The 17,335-nt window shown below is 43.7% G+C and overlaps 3 protein-coding genes across 3 annotated transcripts; all 3 read left to right on the top strand.

The window, feature by feature from the left end:
• The first annotated feature begins 2,477 nt into the window (after positions 1-2,477).
• LOC109763444 (uncharacterized) lies at positions 2,478-3,784 on the top strand. Its single transcript, XM_020322292.4, has 3 exons — positions 2,478-2,628; positions 3,182-3,270; positions 3,414-3,784. Exons 1-3 carry the CDS (start codon positions 2,602-2,604, stop codon positions 3,559-3,561), a joined length of 264 nt encoding a protein of 87 aa, XP_020177881.1. The 5' UTR covers positions 2,478-2,601; the 3' UTR covers positions 3,562-3,784.
• A 561-nt stretch (positions 3,785-4,345) lies between these two features.
• On the top strand, positions 4,346-12,353 carry LOC109763443 (uncharacterized). The gene is made up of 7 exons (XM_020322291.4): positions 4,346-4,688; positions 5,516-7,441; positions 7,517-7,571; positions 8,843-8,991; positions 9,450-9,536; positions 10,361-10,489; positions 11,992-12,353. The coding sequence occupies exons 1-7, from the start codon at positions 4,611-4,613 to the stop codon at positions 12,094-12,096; spliced, it is 2,529 nt and encodes an 842-aa protein (XP_020177880.1). The 5' UTR covers positions 4,346-4,610; the 3' UTR covers positions 12,097-12,353.
• A 1,172-nt stretch (positions 12,354-13,525) lies between these two features.
• LOC109763457 (thioredoxin H2-2) lies at positions 13,526-15,777 on the top strand. The gene is made up of 3 exons (XM_020322305.3): positions 13,526-13,810; positions 13,916-14,038; positions 15,285-15,777. Exons 1-3 carry the CDS (start codon positions 13,676-13,678, stop codon positions 15,420-15,422), a joined length of 396 nt encoding a protein of 131 aa, XP_020177894.1. The 5' UTR covers positions 13,526-13,675; the 3' UTR covers positions 15,423-15,777.
• Positions 15,778-17,335: the final 1,558 nt, after the last annotated feature.

The following is a 17,335-nucleotide window of genomic DNA, read 5'->3' as shown; positions in this document are numbered from 1 at the left end:
TGTATCCCCAGGCAAGTCTGTTCCACGAGACGGGCGCATCTTCAGATCATTGCCTGATCAGACTAGCTCTCGAGCCCAGTGAGCCGGCGTCTATCCAAAGGAAGCTATTTAAGTACGAGTTGTACTGGGAGAAGCATGAGGAATTTGGTGATTGCCTCGAGGGCATGTGGACAGCGGCACCCCAAGGACAAACGGTGACAAAACTAAGCACAAAGTTGGGTGACCTATCAGCATCTTTGCAATAGTGGAGTGCGGCCACTGTTGGGAACATTGCAAAAGAAATTAAAAAACTGAAGAAGGAGTTGGCAACTTTGCAGAATGACCCCCGACGTTTATCTCCCTCACATGCAGAGATAAAAATTACGGATCGCTTGGTGGATCTATATCATATGGAGGAGATAAAACAACGGCAGCGTTTGCGCATTGATTGGCTATCAGATGGGGACCGCAATACGAAATTCTTCCAAAGGCATGCGAGCATGCGCCGAAGAAAGAACACGATAAATTCCTTGCAGCGGGCTGATGGTTCTCTAACCCAGGATCCGGCTGAGATGGTGCAATTAACTAACGAGTTCTATAAAAACTTGTTTACGTCGGAGGGTACATCGGGCATGGATGTGGTGCTTGATTCAGTTCCGGTCAGAGTCACGGGTGAGATGAATGATGGGTTGACTGCTCCATACACTCCCATGGAGGTCAAAAATGCTCTTTTCCAGATGTATCCCACAAAAGCACCGGGGCCAGATGGATACCCGGCACATTTCTTCCAGAGACATTGGGAGCTATGTGGCACTGAAGTAACGTATGTGGTTTTGAGGATCCTGCGTGGGGAGGAGAGCCCCGAGGTAATCAACGAAACGATTCTTGTGCTAATACCAAAGGTTAAAGATCCCACAAACCTAACCCAATTTCACCCCATAAGCTTGTGCAATGTGCTTTATAAAATTGCTTCAAAGGTGCTGTCCAATAGGTTGAAGCAAATCTTGCCTGATATAATATCTGAGGAACAATCTGCATTCGTCCCAGGCCGGCTAATTACTGATAATATTATCACTGCTTACGAATGCTTACATTTTATGAAGAGAAACAAAGCCAAGAGGAATAGATTTTGCGCAGTAAAGTTGGACATGATGAAGGCCTATGACCGTGTGGAATGGGTTTATTTGCGAGCAATCATGACCAAGATGGGTTTTGCACAGGAGTGGGTTGATACGGTGATGAGAATGGTATCTTCAGTTAAGTTTTCAGTTCTGTTTAATGGATCTAAGCTTGATGGTTTTATTCCTTCAAGGAGAATCCGTCAAGGAGACCCAATTTTTTACTTGCAGCAGAGGGCCTTTCGTGCCTCTTAAAAAACCAAGATGAATCATCCCAGTTGAACAGAATTCGAGTGGCACCTTCGGCTCCGCCGGTTAGCCACTTGCTCTTCGCGGATGATAGCCTGCTGTTTGTAAAAGCTAGTGCTACTGGAGCAAATGAGTTGTCTTCATTGATGGAAAGGTATTGTAATGCATCGGGCCAGAGAATAAACCTTGCAAAGTCCTCCGTTTTCTTCAGCAAGGGATGTGTGACAAAAAAGACCAAGCATGTTGGTGGCTTAGCGGCGACGAACCGGAACACAAGAATAGAAACCTTCCGGAGAGGCCGTTGGAGGCGATGCAGTCAAAACAAATAAATCACATGTCGACATATTTCAATTGCCTAGTAGATGTAAATGTCGGAGATGCAATAAAAAATAAAAAAGGGAGAAAAACAAATCTTAGTAGATTTAATATATGTACAAGGTCCACACCATCACAACATTTACTAAGGAAACCCATCCATCCAGAGAATCCCAAGGCTAAGACCAAGCCAAAACTAGGCACTCAATCAAAATCAAAGTCCTCAACTGAATGGGAGGTCTCCAATCCTAGTTTAGTGATATAGAAAATATAACCTCACGTATGTGACAACTATTAAAATAATATCAGAAAGAACGGGTGCGACAACACACGCCATCATGGGCTAGTAATACGATGCCCAAGGTCGGTCTAGAATTCAGTCCATGGATGAGGCGTCACAACCGTACAAAAGTCCTTTTGAATACAAATCTAAAAACACTTTTTTGACACATGGGTAAATATTATTTTACTCATCTACCATTTGAATTTAAAAACACATGGTTAAATTTCTATCTACATTTATTAAAAAAACACTTTGCATATTACGCTCTTCCTTGAGTTACGAAACCACAAAATCCCTTGTGATGGGAAACTTTTGCTACAAAGATGATCTCCACATGCGACCTATGTGCCTAGCTTGATCTGTGATTTCTTGCCATCTTTATATGTTTTCCCGCTAAAGGACCTCTTAGAGATGGCAGGGGGTCCTGTATGCTTTTATATTGTTGAAAAAAATAAAACAAAAAATCCTCCAAAATGTATGTGGATAAAAATAGGAGGATGAAAGAAAAGGCATTGCTATTTCAAGGTGGGTGTAATAAAAGGTGTTCCTATTTATAGGTTGTGAGGAAAGCGGGGAGTTACTTACGATTCATTCTCCATCGCCATCCTCGTCATCTCTTCTGCTGTGAAAAGAACAACAAACAATCCAATCAATCAAATGGGTTCTCGATGGATTCGACCCGAGGTATGTAACGATAATTTAGGTTATCCATTTGCAGATGCAAATCAAGCACATTACTTGATTTTATTGGAAGTTTATGCCTATTTCTATTGGTTTATCAGAATCATTACTTTCCTTCTTATACTTCGTTTGGTGCCTTATGGGCAATCAAGTAATTACCCGATCTACAGTGTCTAAAGAAATATACATGTTTTGTTGATTGCTGCCTACATATGATCTAAAACTTATCAAAGATCAATCAACACATGGGAGAATTATTTGATAACTGCCAACCACGATTTGTTATTGCATAGGTCATTTGTGTCACATGTCTTATATTCCATATGCATCAAAGACCTCGACAATATTTTGATTTAGCCATGAACATAAACACACATGACCAAAATGTATGGTAAATGAAATCTCAGAGATTTTGTTTGTGTTCATGATGGCATAGGAAATCCATACATAGTCATACAACAGTCATGTTAAGTTACAGGACATGCCTCCTTCTACCCATAACATCGTAATATGCAATTCATCATGTTAATGCCTGATTAGTGATTCAAACATCCAGGTGTACCCGCTGTTCGCGACGACTGGTGTGGCCGTCGGTATTTGTGTGATGCAACTTGTGCGCAATATCACCACCAACCCTGAAGTCAGGTACTACAAAAATAAAACAAAACTTCCATCCACATTTAGGACTCCACATTTCGACACACCGCACTTGATCAGTTTTTCTACCATCGCTCAAGATTTGATTTAAAGTTATTTTTGTGTGAAACAACCGATGGATGTACATGTAGGGTGACAAAGCAGAACAGGGCAGCCGGGGTGCTAGAGAATCATGATGAAGGGAAGAGGTACTCCCAACACGGGGTGCGCAGGTTCTGTCTCTCCAAGCATCGTGACTACATGCATGAACTGGACAACATGCCCACCGACCGGAAGTAGATCCAATTACGGGTCATCCATGAGAAGAGGCCGCCGTGTTTGCCCCATCCATCACACATATACACATACTACAAGAACAAACGTGCTCCGCCGCGCCTGCTATTATTATTGTTTCCCTTTGTTTACTATATCCATGTAGTCATGCATGTATGTTTTTGTGGCTGAAAATAACTATTTTGTTATTTTATTTGATATGACATGGCAATACATTTTAACATCTCTATAGTTTAATTTTCTTGCCAAATTTAACTAACTCATGATCAATCAAAAGCCTCGTGTAGAAAATGTCTAACAATTTTTTTGTAGTGGCAAACCGAGGCTAAAACCAAGTTTACTCAAAACTATCTTACAGTCAAGTGGCTATTAGTGTAGCACCAACCTTATTTTCTCCCGATTCACTCATGATCAATCAAAAGCCCCATTTTAACATCTCTATTAGACTAGGACTAGGATCTCCCAGCACTACTCGATTTATCACCCCGCAACTCGCAGCGGAGCGGAATCAACCTTCTGCTTAGAACAAAAAGAGTACTCGAAGAATCTTTTGGATGAAGTGTCACATCGTTGACGTCAAAGTTCTTGTCGTCAATTCAGTTTGTGGATCCACAATGGCAAAGTGAATATATTATTCACACGTATTCCTTTTTTCCGTCGCCCATAAACAAAAATATGTATTGGTGAAACTTTACATGTAGAGTTCACTTTCTTTTCCTGCAAAAAAGTAAAAAAAAAGTTCATCATTGGCACTTCTGCAAATAAAGAGAAATCATGCAGCAGTAAATTTGTGGCGAGCTCTTTGGTTTCTTCGGCTTGTCACCTGCCGTTCACGTTCGTTCCACAATCCCCACTACCGGGTCCGATCCAATTCCGTGACGCGCCTTTCACGGACCTCCCACCACCCACACCCGAACCCGCCACCGCCCACCCCGGCCACTCTTCTCCCCTCCCCTCCTCCCTCCACTAAACCCTAGACCACGCGCGCGCCCCAACCACTCCCCCCACCCCCTCTTCCCCCCCACCCAAGCGGCGTATCCGGCGCCGCCGCCGCCATGGGGGCCCTCGCGGCGTCGACGTCGGCGGGGGACTGGCTCGTCGAGGACGACATCCTCCTCAAGAACGCCATCGAGGTAGGTAACCCACGCCCCCGTAGCCCCGAATCGCGGCCGCAATCGCACAGTAGCCGTCCGTGTCGACGCGTCCGTTAGGTCGGCCTCGATTGAGTTGTCCAATTGCTGTTCTTAGGCGGTTTCCTGCCCGCCGGAGCACCATGGAGCCAGAGGGGCTCTGCCCGCTAGTCAGAATGCGTAGTCCCCACCCGGCCTTGCAAAATTCCTGCACCCGTTACTTGCGAAATTCTTGGACCCCCCTGTTGTTTACAGCAAGTGTTCTTTGCTTTCTTTGTGTTTTAATTGCATAGGGGTGATGCTCTGCAAGTCTGCACTGCACAGAGCTTGGGTAATTCTCGGGCATTGCTGTTTTTTACAGTCAATGTTCTTGATTTCATTTTGTGTTAGAAGGAAGCGTGTCGCTCTGCAGCACATATGAGTTAACTGACAGCATGATGCAATCAGAAATTGATGCCTCGTGTGATTGGCTCGAAACAGTTCCTGTTGTGCGTCTTTTGGTCCCGCGACAATCTTTTAACCTTCGAATCTGTAATTTACAAGTTGTTAACCTTCTGTAAATTTTTGCATTGCTATATAATTAAATTTATTCGTGACACGTTATATTGTATTCGCACATGTCAGCTTATTGGCCGTGTAACAATCAAATTTGTTTGCGTTAAAAAAGATGGCATGAAGAGATAGGCCTAATGAGTGCTCTTTTTATTGTACCAGTGAACAAAAATGAGAAAGGCTGCTCTGGCAACTGCTTATGAAATTCTGAAATCTGAATTTATGACCACTCCCCTATTTACTACTAATTGTTAAAATAATAATTTTGATACCTGTAGACTGGTGCCTCTTTGGAGTCCTTGGCGAAAGGAGCTGTATGTTTTTCCCGTAAATTCACCCTTCAAGAAATACAAGATCGTTGGACTTCATTGCTATATGACCCAGAGATCTCAGCACAAGCTTCTGCTCGGATGGTTGAGTATGAGACTGAACTTTCCACTTCCAACCCTGCCAAGCTACATAAACTTGTCAACTCCAAGGCAAAAGATTTCTCATTTCAGAAGCGAAAAATAGAGAGTGTCAAGAATTTATACTATGCGATGAGAAAGAGAGTATGCAATGAACCCTGTAACACCAATGACCTTGGTTTTCTCATTGCCCCTTGTTCTTGCATGGCGATTGGCGGGGAGTGTGTCTGCGGAGGCGTACCTAAACCTTCACATGATCAGCATGTAGTTCAAAATATTGAACCAGGGATGAATACAGTGAGCTGCTATGGACAAGCAGGTGGAAGCTACAGTGGTGCACAACAGACACATCCTGAAATAAATGGCCATTCTTTCCATGCACAGCATCCTGGGAGCATGATAAAAGATGAGGATGCCGCCAATAATGCACCATATGTCTATTCAGATGTTCAAATGTATGACGCCTACACGCAAAAAGTTCCTGAGCCTAGTGAAGTGAACAATGTCTCTCTTAGAGGTATCACAGATTTTCAGGATTCTATGCAGTTTCAGCAATTGGCATCTAGCAACCAATGTGGCAATGAAGTAGCAGAATCAAAAGAAATGTTGATTACTGATCAAGTTGGAGTTGAACATGTCCATTTCCCTGCTAATAACAGCGGAGAAGCAATCTGGAACGGGGTTGATGAAACAAACACACTTACTCTTGCTGATGGTAAGAAAATAAAGACAGCCAACAGAGACCCTCTAGCATTGCAAGCAGATGGTGGGATTTGCATGCCTGGTTTAGATGATGCAGCAATGCCAGAAGGTGATTACATGGATTTTCCCTTTTTCAGTAACAGTGATGAGTTTGATCTCCTGAACGGTGAAAATTTTCTGAATTCTCCACATGATACGAATCAGGAAGACTTGGATGATCCTGATACAAAAGGTGTACTGGGTGCAGACTCCGTCATGCAGAATATGTTGCACCCTGATGAGGCCAACATTTGCTATGATCAGGTAGATTCAGGCCATGTACATCATAACGTTGAGGGTGTTTCGGAAACGATCCTGGTCCCTACTACACCTGAAGTATGTTATCCGGGCCCGTATGCGGAATGCATGTTAAATACGGAAGATCCTGAAATCCCTTGCAATGACGATGCTAGTACACATGGCGAGTTTTCTCCCCTGCGCCCTACTGCTTCTTTTGCGCGGAACTCCGAATCTCCATTCCCCCCTGCAACTAGCTCTCCATTAAAGGCTGAGCATTCCAATGCGAGTGATTTGGTCCAAATAAAGAGAGGAGATATGGCAAATGCCCAATCTCCATCACAACCAATGAAGCTTAGCCCATCCACTTCAGAACAAAAAGAAGGTTCAGTGGTACTTAATAAAGGTTGCATCCTAGGAGCTATACCCTCTGAAGGTCCTTCAACTTCCAGTGCACTTATGCATGGTAATATTGACACGAATGATGAGAGCACATGCATGCTAGCTTTACCTGCTATTCACCCATCTGGATTTGGTGAAGGACCATCGTGCAGTTTAGGACAGCATGATTTTTTTGATAACTCCCAAAGTTTGATGTTGTTCAATCCTGTTCAAGTGCCTGATCACATGAATTACAACTCACATGACAATCAGTCAGAATTGCAAGATGCCTCTGCTCTACAGAACTGTATGCCATCACATGCATTGCCGGATTTGGGTCTTCAAGACCCTATTGCGGCCGTGCCGGCATCAGCTCCACCAGAAGAATGCTTGGACATTGAAAATGATATTCCAAACTACTATGATTTAGAAGCCCTGGTATGTATCTGTTAACTTAGATAATAGAGCCTTTCACCGTGTTACTTCTGATTCACCCCTTTCGGTTCATTGCAGATACTTGATCAGGATCTAATCCCATGGGACCAGGCTGATTCATCTCACCCTGCAGGTAAATATGAACCATCTATCAAATTATTCTGAATGTGGTTAAGGATGTGCTACATTAATATATGCAAGTTTGTATAGATATGCACATTCCAAAAAAAAGTATTGTGCTAAACCACGAGTCCTATTGTGCTGAAATAATGGTCCCATTGTTGTAGTACTTCACTATCAGTGCTTATAGTCACTAAAAATGAGACTAGTCATCAGTTCGTCATACGGGTGGGGTATTGGTCAGCTAGTAGGCTTAAGAAGGAAAATATATTCTGTTCTGGGTTCTGGCACTAGTGTAAGGTGTATGGACCCACTTAACTGGATGTGGCGTGGCCCTTTCCCTCTTAGTGGCAATTTGAATGCAAACCACGTGTCATAGAACAATAAAACTGATCAAGCTTAGTCCATGCACACCAAGAAGCGTGACTTACACTAGTAAGTCGGCTTACAATGCTTATTTTCCTGGCTCCATCAAGTTTGCACCATGGCAACGGGTTTGAAAATCATGGGCTCACTCTGCTGCAAATTCTTTATCTGTCCGGCAATCAAGAATAGATGCTGTACATCAGATCACTTGGCTAATATAGGGGCTGCCGCATCCTACTGCTCGTCCCTTTTGTGATCAAGAAGAGGAAACAATCCAACTTATCCTTATTTCTTGTGTCTTTATAAGGCATGTTTGGATGGTTATCCTACAAAAATTGGGCCTGGCTGCTCTTGCCCCTCAATCTGATTTAACACGTTTCTCCAATTGGTGGTATAGTGCTGTCAGAAGTGTGCCCAAGGAATTGAAGAAAGGCCCCAACTCCCCCATCATCCTTGTGGCTTGGAAAATATCGAAACACCGCAATGCATGTTGCGTTTGAGGGTGCCAGGCCTTGTATTCCATTAGTGTTACAGGCAGCTGCTTTTGAGAGTAACTTCTGGTGTTTGGTTGGTGCTCCAGTCCTCCACGAGCTACTCATCAGGTAGCTTATCCCTGACAGTTAGATCAGGGTGTGTTTGGGCGAGGTTGATTTTCTTTTGTTCATGGGGAGTCTGTTATTAGACCTCTGAGAGCTGGCCTGCTGGTCTCTGCTTGTATTTCTTTCCTTAATGAAATGACACATAGCTCTCCTGCGTCGTTTGAGAAAAAAAAGAAATTGATTGAGTTTAATTTACAGCAATTTTACTTTTCTGGTACTTTGGACCTTGTATGTTATTAGCTACAGTTAGACATTTGCGTACCATGTACAGGAGAAAAGAAATGTCTACTTACCATTATCTATGTATTTGCATGGCCAGTTTCCAGATTTGATCATCCAGAGAACAGGAAATCATTGATAAGGTTGGAGCAGGGTGCTCGGTCTTATGTGAACCGAGGTATCATGTCTCGAGGTGCCTTTGCAGTTATCTATGGACTGCACTTGAAGTACTACATAAAGGATCCTGAGGTAAATCCAACTGATGTTTTTCAGCTAATATGATCTATCACATATAACAAGACACAGCTCGGCTTCTCCAGAGAACGGAGAACTTATGTTCATACATCTGCGCTGAACAGTTGCATCGTTTAAATTTCGTGTTGTGTTCATATTTGCAGATAGAAACAAATTCATATGTTTGGTTATTTCTGAACAGCATCACACCTGCTACTCACTAGCAGTTTGAAAACTCACCTATCTTGTTTCTGTCTCATAATCGAATGCTGATTGAATTCTTCATTTCTTCTAATTCAATCTTTAAGTAGAAAGATACGACCAGGCTGGTTATTGTGTGGCTTTCACTTTCATTATTATTTTTGCACATTGTCTTCTTTAACTTGTATGAAATACATAATATTTTCACATTTGTGCAATATCTTGGCACCATTTCTGACTTTTAGTTGCATTTCTCTCTCTTCTTTTCTCAGGTTATTCTGGGAAGAGAGACAGAAGACGTAAAAGTAGACATAGATTTAGCAAAAGAAGGGAGGGCGAACAAAATATCTCGCCGACAGGTATTTGCTTGAATATTTTTTTCCAAGTTAATGAATTTTAGTCACAGTTCAGGAAATAGCTGATGCCTAAAATATGATGAGAAATATCTATATCCGGTAGAGTCTTGTTTTTTTGTTTAGTTGGTTCTTCTGTTTGAGGTTAGCTCCTGAAGAAAATGTACTTTTAGCTCATCTGCTGGTCTTAGTGTAATTGGTGGCCACAGAAGGTCTACTCTGCCCTGACCCTGACAGCAGTAAAAAGCTTTATGTGTCATGCATTGTCAGAAGACATTTTAACGTGCAGGGCACATGTTTGTTTGAGCCAGTGGAGTTGTCGACTTTGTTTAGTTGGCAATATTTGGGACTGGAAAAGTCTGGTGGGGGATGAATTATGTTTATCTAGGTCTCTTTTTTCACTCTAGGGTTGACTTGCATATTTATCTCAATGATTTGTACCATGCCTTTGTGTTATTATTAAATTGAGAAACTGTTAGTCTTAACACTTTGTTTTCTTGACTTGTTATGGATAGTTTTAAAAACATCTCCAGCTATTGATGTTGACCACACTTGTATTATAAAATTGCGACCTTTTGGCATTCTATGACTCTGTGTATCTTGTAATTTGTACATCGTCTGACCATGCCATGCTCCTGAAATAGTTAACTGTTTTAAGTAATTAACAGCAGGCATCTCTGGTTACATCTGACCCCCAGTGGTTGCATCCACTAACCCCATTCACATGTTCTCCTTTAAGTTGCGAGTTAGGGTATCAGGCTGGTGAACTGCCCTAAATAGTGGGCACTGTGTTATGTTTTGCTAAATTCGTGCTATATTCTGAAAATCAGGCGGTTATCAAGATGGATAAAAGTGGGTCTTTCCATATCAAGAACATCGGGAAATGCTCAATCTTTGTTAATAGCAAGGAAGTGCCGAGCTGCAAAGGGATCAACTTAAGTTCTGATTCTTTAATCGAGGTACACAGATATCTCCTATTTCATTTTCCTGATTTAACTCTAGCCTCTCCATTTACGGTTTGTTTGTAACTTGGTGAGAAAGCTATTATCCTTCTAGTAAATATTCATGTCCTCTCTTTGTCTGGATTCTGATACAACTGCATTAAATGCTCCAGTTCTATGCTATTTCGCAATAGAATCTTTGCAGAATGTCTGCAGTTGTATTACCCATTTACGTACTGCATTTGGATTTTTTGAGCAACCATTGGGATATACACTTATGGGCCTGTGCCTGGAATTTGGACGGATAGTTTGAATGAATTTGTGTCGAATAAACACTTGGCCATTGATGTAATTACCAAGAGAAGTAGAGATTTAACTAAAATCTCTATTGAAGCATGTGTTATTCAATGTTAACTTATCCTGGAGACCTGGTGTTTGCCAGTGAAATACTTATCATTTTCTTAAAGAAAAGAAAAGCTTCATCATTCTGAGAAGGATTTTTATTCTAGATGGACCTTTCATGCCTTATGCAAGGTCACAGCATATATCAATTTTTTTTGAACATGGACAATTTGTTGAGTGCACATCAGGTACCAGTGTACTTGATCTAAGAGGTCACTTGCTATGTAGCAACGCGAGTGTCACATATGAGGAGTTGAAGACTAGACCAAAGTGTAACACACGGACTAATGGAATGAATTAGATTAAGAAATTTTATGATAAAAAATCGTAGAAACGCTTACATGTATGGGTCCTTTATCAACTTCAAATGGGAAATAAAGCTGTATTACTTATTTAGACTAGCCGTTTACTCTCAAACCAAGTGTTGGGCACATGGGTGCATGAGCTTTGTGAAGCATGTGAAAGACGAGGGTGGGTTGTGTCAGTCTAGTTAACTTTACTGGTCGACTTAAATAACTTTGTTAATTTTCTGCACATGTTTTCTTTTGCTGCAATGTCTGTTAGGTGTTTTATAAGCCGACATATGTGATCTATAACTACAGTCCCTCAGCACTCACCACTCGCCCTTTTTGAAATGCTGAAACCTAAATGCTACTCCCTCCGTTCCTTTTATATAATGAAGTAATTGGGTTGCCACTAACTATCCAGCTGGCTACTAAAATAATGAAGGAAAACATAGTCGACAAAGATATATTGCTCACTCTTTTTTGATTCATCAGGAAGTTTATGACTAATAATTTGCACATGAATAATGTCACTTACTCCCTCTGTAAAGAAATATAAGAGAGAGATCTAAACGCTCTTAAATTTCTTTACCGATGGAGTACCATTGTACTAGTGTACCTGCCTGTCCCCCATTCCTTTGCCATTATGTTGTTCCATAGTAATTACGCCACCCATTGTGCTTATATAGTATTTGAAATAGAGTAATAACTTGCATAGTTACAGGGATGATTGGTAGTCGTCGATGAGGTGCCTGCAGCTGCTAGTACTTACCTAGTACTAGCTCTCAACCATGATGCTGGTCTCACTCATTTAGCTGTTGATTTTTCGTGCAGATAAAGGAAATGAGGCTGATCTTCCACTCGAATCAGGACGCTGTAAGGCAGTACATGGCCCGCACCCCGAAGCTTCAGTACTCGTCGTACCAGCCGGGTTTCTGAGCCCGCTTGCCAAGGTGCCCGATGAGCAGTGAGCAGCGTATCTGCGTTGCTGCCAGTAGTTAGCGCGTCGAAGTGATGGGCGCCCTGCCCTTGGAGCGCATCCACGTTTTAGAGTAGAGTGTGATTATTATCTCGAAAGTTGTCCTCGGCCACTTGGGATGTGTGTACATAGGCGGCAACAACATGTGGTGTAAAATGTGGACTGGTTTCTGTTCTGTTCGTTCTAGTGAAGCACAAGTACTTACTAGTTGAGTGTAGCAAGTGGTGGCGATTGCCTGCCTTTTCCGTTGGTAGGTCGTGGCGTGGTGCGGTGGCTTGTGCCAGTAGGAAGAGGAGCAATGGGGCAAGTGCGGGTGGAATAAACGGAGGGGAGTGAAGGGAGATTCCGTGGGAGGACAGCGGCGGGATGCACCTCCCGGAGAAACTATTGGGCTGGCACATGTGTGTGTGGCCTAAAGAAAGGCAGAACCATCATCACCTGAGGTAAGACGGTGGTTTTACACGGCATCGGTTCATGCGGCCAAAAAGCAAGCCTTCTTTGTAGAAATTAAAGCGAGCCAGTGCCTTTTCCTTGTGGAGATTTCACAGAGGATACACGCTCTGGCATCTGGGTTTCTGTACCGGGGAGAGTGAGTGTGAAGCCATTTTAGAAACGGGAGAGAAGTTTGATCACGGCACGGAGATGTTGCTGGCAACTTTTGTAGGGGTGCTTTCTAACCTCCTTTTGGGTTTATGTCGAGCGGGATCGGTGCACTTGTTCCGTTGGCACTTGCAGCGACAGCACAGCGCCTACTCCCTACCCTAACCCATGTAGCTCAACCAACGCACCCACCCCACCACATGATGCGCTGCGTCGACAGAAAACACCAGCCTCGGCCGCGATCAGACGTCAACTCAACCAACACAAGCGAGCGTGCCGATCGGAACCTTGCAAACCTTTGCCGGAGAATCGGTTGACAATGAGGCACGCTAGCCTAGCCAGCTTCAACTTGAACAAGTAGTGGCATTATCTGTCTCTGCCCCGTCGCGTTGAGGGTAAATAAATGAACCCATCTCAGTATCTATTCTTGATGAGACGCCACCTCTTGATCTTATCTTTAGAGGGAGATATATGTGGATCAACAAGAACAATGCTAATTTCTTTATAAACAAATGCATTGCATTGTGTGTGTGTGTGTGTGTGTGTGTGTGTGTGTGTATCCTAGCTTACTTGTAACGACGGACCTTTAATTCTTCCAAGAATGCATTGCGTTGCATCACCCGTGAGGCCGCGACACAGCAGTAATGACGCATCAAAAGTTTCAAAAACAAAAAAAAGCAGTGGCAAACGCATCCGGTGACGAGACTTTGTGGCGCCTCTAGCTATGCTAGCTAGCAGAGAAGTCGGCAGTGCGGCGAGTCACAAGGAAGCAAGCCTGGACAGCACGCACCCTTCCCTCCACCGCCCGCAGCTATAATTGCTTCCCCTCCCTCCCCTCGCCGTTGCTTCGGTTCAGAGTTCCTTCAGCAGTTGCCCCACCCCACTGCTCGCGCTCGGTACGACGAGAAAGACAAAAAAAAAAAAGAAAAAACAAAAAACATGGGCTCCTTCCTGTCGTCGTTGTGGACCCCTCCCCCGCTCGCCGGCGACGACCCCGACTCCGCCGTCGTCGCCGTCCACTCCAAGCCCGCCTGGGACAAGCACTGGGAGGAACACCGGAACGCGTCCAAGCTGGTCCGTCCCGTTCCTCCTCTTCCTTATGAGTAATCAATCCCCTGCCTGCAGCGCGCTCCTCCGGATCTGACGGACCCTGCTAATCTGCTGCGCTTGCTCCGGCAGATGGTGATCGACTTCTCCGCCTCCTGGTGCGGGCCCTGCCGCTTCATCGAGCCCGCCTTCAAGGAGATGGCCTCCCGCTTCGCCGACGCGCTCTTCGTCAAGATCGACGTCGACGAGCTCGCGGTACCCACCTTCTCCTTCCTCTTGCTCCTGCTTGCTTCCTTGCTTGGATTCCGCGCTCGCAGCACTCAATTATTAATCTGGCTTGGAATTCGTGGAATTGGGCCTCTGGTTTAGTCCCGTCTTGGAGAAATAGGTAGCTCACGCCTTTGGTTCGATGGCGAATTAGATCCAAGTCTCGCCCAATCGTCCAACAAAGAAAATATATCTATCCTTGTTCCACTGTATATTTGGGAGGAATCGTCACCAGTGCTTAACTCCGGTAGATTTGGATGCATCGTGTGCTAAGCCGGATGACTGATTGTAGTATTGAATCTGTGAGCTGCTTGGGCATATAGAAATCAAATGCATTGAATCGAAATCGACGGAGGTAGGACTAGATTGTGCATACGGGATCTCACTTGATGCCAATTAATACTTCTCCCAGTAGGAGTAGGATCAATCAAACAGTGAGTACTTGTAAATAGAGCCTTGCTCGATTTAAAGCACACATTCCACATATTTTTCCTCTCTAGTGAAGCTGTCACGGAAGATTGAGGCTAATTTGAGGTGACTTTAGAACTTAGCATACACAATCACTGTCGATTGGTACCAAATTTAGACATGAAAAACATACTTCTAAAACAGAGCCACCTATTTGCGCCAAAAAAAAAAAAAAAACAGAGCCACCTAGACCACATAAGCGATGGGGAACACCCTCACGTCTCGCCTGCCTATGCAGCCACATAGCCTGATGGTGGCAACCAGGTTGCACCCACATTGCCGCTTGCCTAGCACCTAGCCATTCCCATAACACTTTGAGTTCGGACCCAAATTAAAGAACGCTCAGTAGATCTGTAACCGACAAAACCTATGCTTGATGAGGGAATTACCACCTGCTCCCTCCGTAAACTTCTATAAGACATTTTTTAGATCACTAGTAGTGATCTAAAATATTAGTTTACAGAGGTAGTATATTTTATGCCATGGCACTCAGCTTGTGTGGATATTGATAGTACAAAACCACTTTCTATGTTTGCAACTTTACATGAAAAAGTTTAGTTGTGAAATTTACGAAAACAAAGTGTTCTTTTAGGCTATAAAAAGAGTGAAGGATGTAAATCGGTGCATATGGAAAAAGAGAGCTTCAATTTGTTTTTTTCTATCAAGCCTCTTGTGGCAGCTTATGCATTCAGAGCAGAATGCTTTCCTGTTCTTCAGAAACTGAAGTGATTTGTTTTCTTAATGTTAATGTACTGGGATTTCGCAGGAGGTTGCAAAGACATTCCGCGTAGAGGCGATGCCGACCTTTGTACTGGTGAAGGGCGGGCAGGAGGTGAGTCGCGTGGTCGGGGCTAAGAAGGATGAGCTTGACAGGAAGATCAAGACGTTCATCTCATCTACCTGATCCTAGCTTAATTAACCTGCACTCCAATTGTAGTGCCAGGTTCTGTCTTGTTGATCCCAGTGTCAAGGGGCTCCTATGGTTTCCCCATGGTGTAGCACTACCAATCCTCCTAAAATGCTGCAAATCCGACGTAAAGTGGTAATAAAGGTTCTGAAACTTGGATCGTGTAAATGTGTAACTCTGGCCTGTCTGATCGTTATCTGTCTTCTTCGGCAATCAAGTTACTGAAATATAAAGTTTGTTACTGGTATGCGTGTTTTTATCCTGGACAAACTGTAGTTTTGTTACTGAAAAAACAATACTGTATGTCCCCTTTGCTATCAAGTGAATGGACAAGATACTGTTGATTTTGGTTTGGCTGATGTTTCCCGGCTACTGTTTGGTAGCTGTTGACTTTTCTCTCGGCAAGACAACAGTAATTGTTCAATGCGCCTCTGCAATTTAAAGTGATGTTAGAAGGGAGATATTACAGGGACATACGTTCGACATTCAGAGACATTTGGCAGGACACATGAATCAGCCTTGCAGCGATTGGGATCTCAACAAGATTTTCTTTTCTGTGATCTGATGTATTTCTCCCTAGCTGGAGCTATTTTTGCTACCTTTGCTTCAGCTCTTTTTCTTGCCTTGCTGTTCATCAGGATCTTGTTTAGGTTCCTGCTTCTAGTGGCTTGCTTCGGCTCAGCTCTTGTATCTTTTAGCAGGGCCTTGCACTTCTACTTGTACTACTATTTGAGATGAATGTATTTGGGCGCCTTTGTCTGTTCAAAAAATAAAATAAAATTGGTAGCTGTTGACTTTTCCCTCTGCAAGACAACAGCAATGCAAGGAACAGACTAGACAGACCATTTAAGAACAAGCATAATGCTTCTTCATGGCATCTCCAACGCTCATGCTTCTTCACGGCATCTCCAACGCTCACCCGCAAATTGGCTCCAACACCAGTCCAAGAATACTGATGCGGGAGCCGGCCATCCAAAGGCATCATGTATATGTCCGTCAGGCAATTTGAAATTCAAATAAAGTCCGATCCATAGTGCGCGCCGGATCACACCAACGTCGGATTGCATGTTTGATCACAATAAAAAAAGGCAAGTATGCTTAGTTTTTACATGCTCGATCACAAAAGAATATCAGTCCTACCGGACCGGCAATTCGAGCCTCCACGCTCAAGGTGTCGTCACCGTCGCGTAGGCAGCCTTCGCCTCCTCCTCCTCCTCCTTGTCCGTCGCCTCCAATTCATCTAACCCGAAGGTTGTCAATGGGCAACGAATAAAGCATTATATCTCAGGTACGCCTATTAATGTTGAAAGTAATATTATCCAAACTTTGACACCGGAAGAACACATAAAAGAGTCCTTTCAGAACACTCCAAAATCGTGAAAATAAGGAGGTACGTGATACGGTAAGTAAACGGACTCCGAAAATCCGCAAAAATATTTTTTATCAGTTTTGGAATTTTTAAGAATTTTGGAAATAAAGAAACTTCAAGGAAGCGTCCCCTGGTGGGCACAAGACACCAGGGCGCACCAGGCTTGCCTGGCGCGCCCAGGTGGGTTGTGCCCACCTGGGACACCTTCCGGACTCCATTTTTCTTCTGTATGCTTGTCCCCCAAGATAAAAAATCTATATATACTTCCTGTTGGGGATATAATTATTGGGTGTGACCCGCCCAGGAGGGGCCGGGTTACACCTATGGCGGTTCATAAGACAAAGCCCATGAAGATGGCGGTTCACGAAGCAGATCTGCTAAGGGCCCGAAGCCCAAAGGCGACTTAAGGCCCATAGGTGTAAACCGCCATATATGTATGACTTGTATTGTAAGGCAAGTGTAATTAGTCACCGAGCCGGACACGTTGTTATGAGCCGGCCGGGACTCCGTGAGGCGCTGGGCGTCAACCTGTGTATATAAA

The sequence above is a fragment of the Aegilops tauschii genome, chromosome 5 (genome assembly GCF_002575655.3).
Source record: "Aegilops tauschii subsp. strangulata cultivar AL8/78 chromosome 5, Aet v6.0, whole genome shotgun sequence".
Lineage (NCBI taxonomy): Eukaryota > Viridiplantae > Streptophyta > Magnoliopsida > Poales > Poaceae > Aegilops > Aegilops tauschii.
Note: the sequence above shows the minus strand (reverse complement) of the source record. Positions and strands in the feature narration are given on the sequence as shown.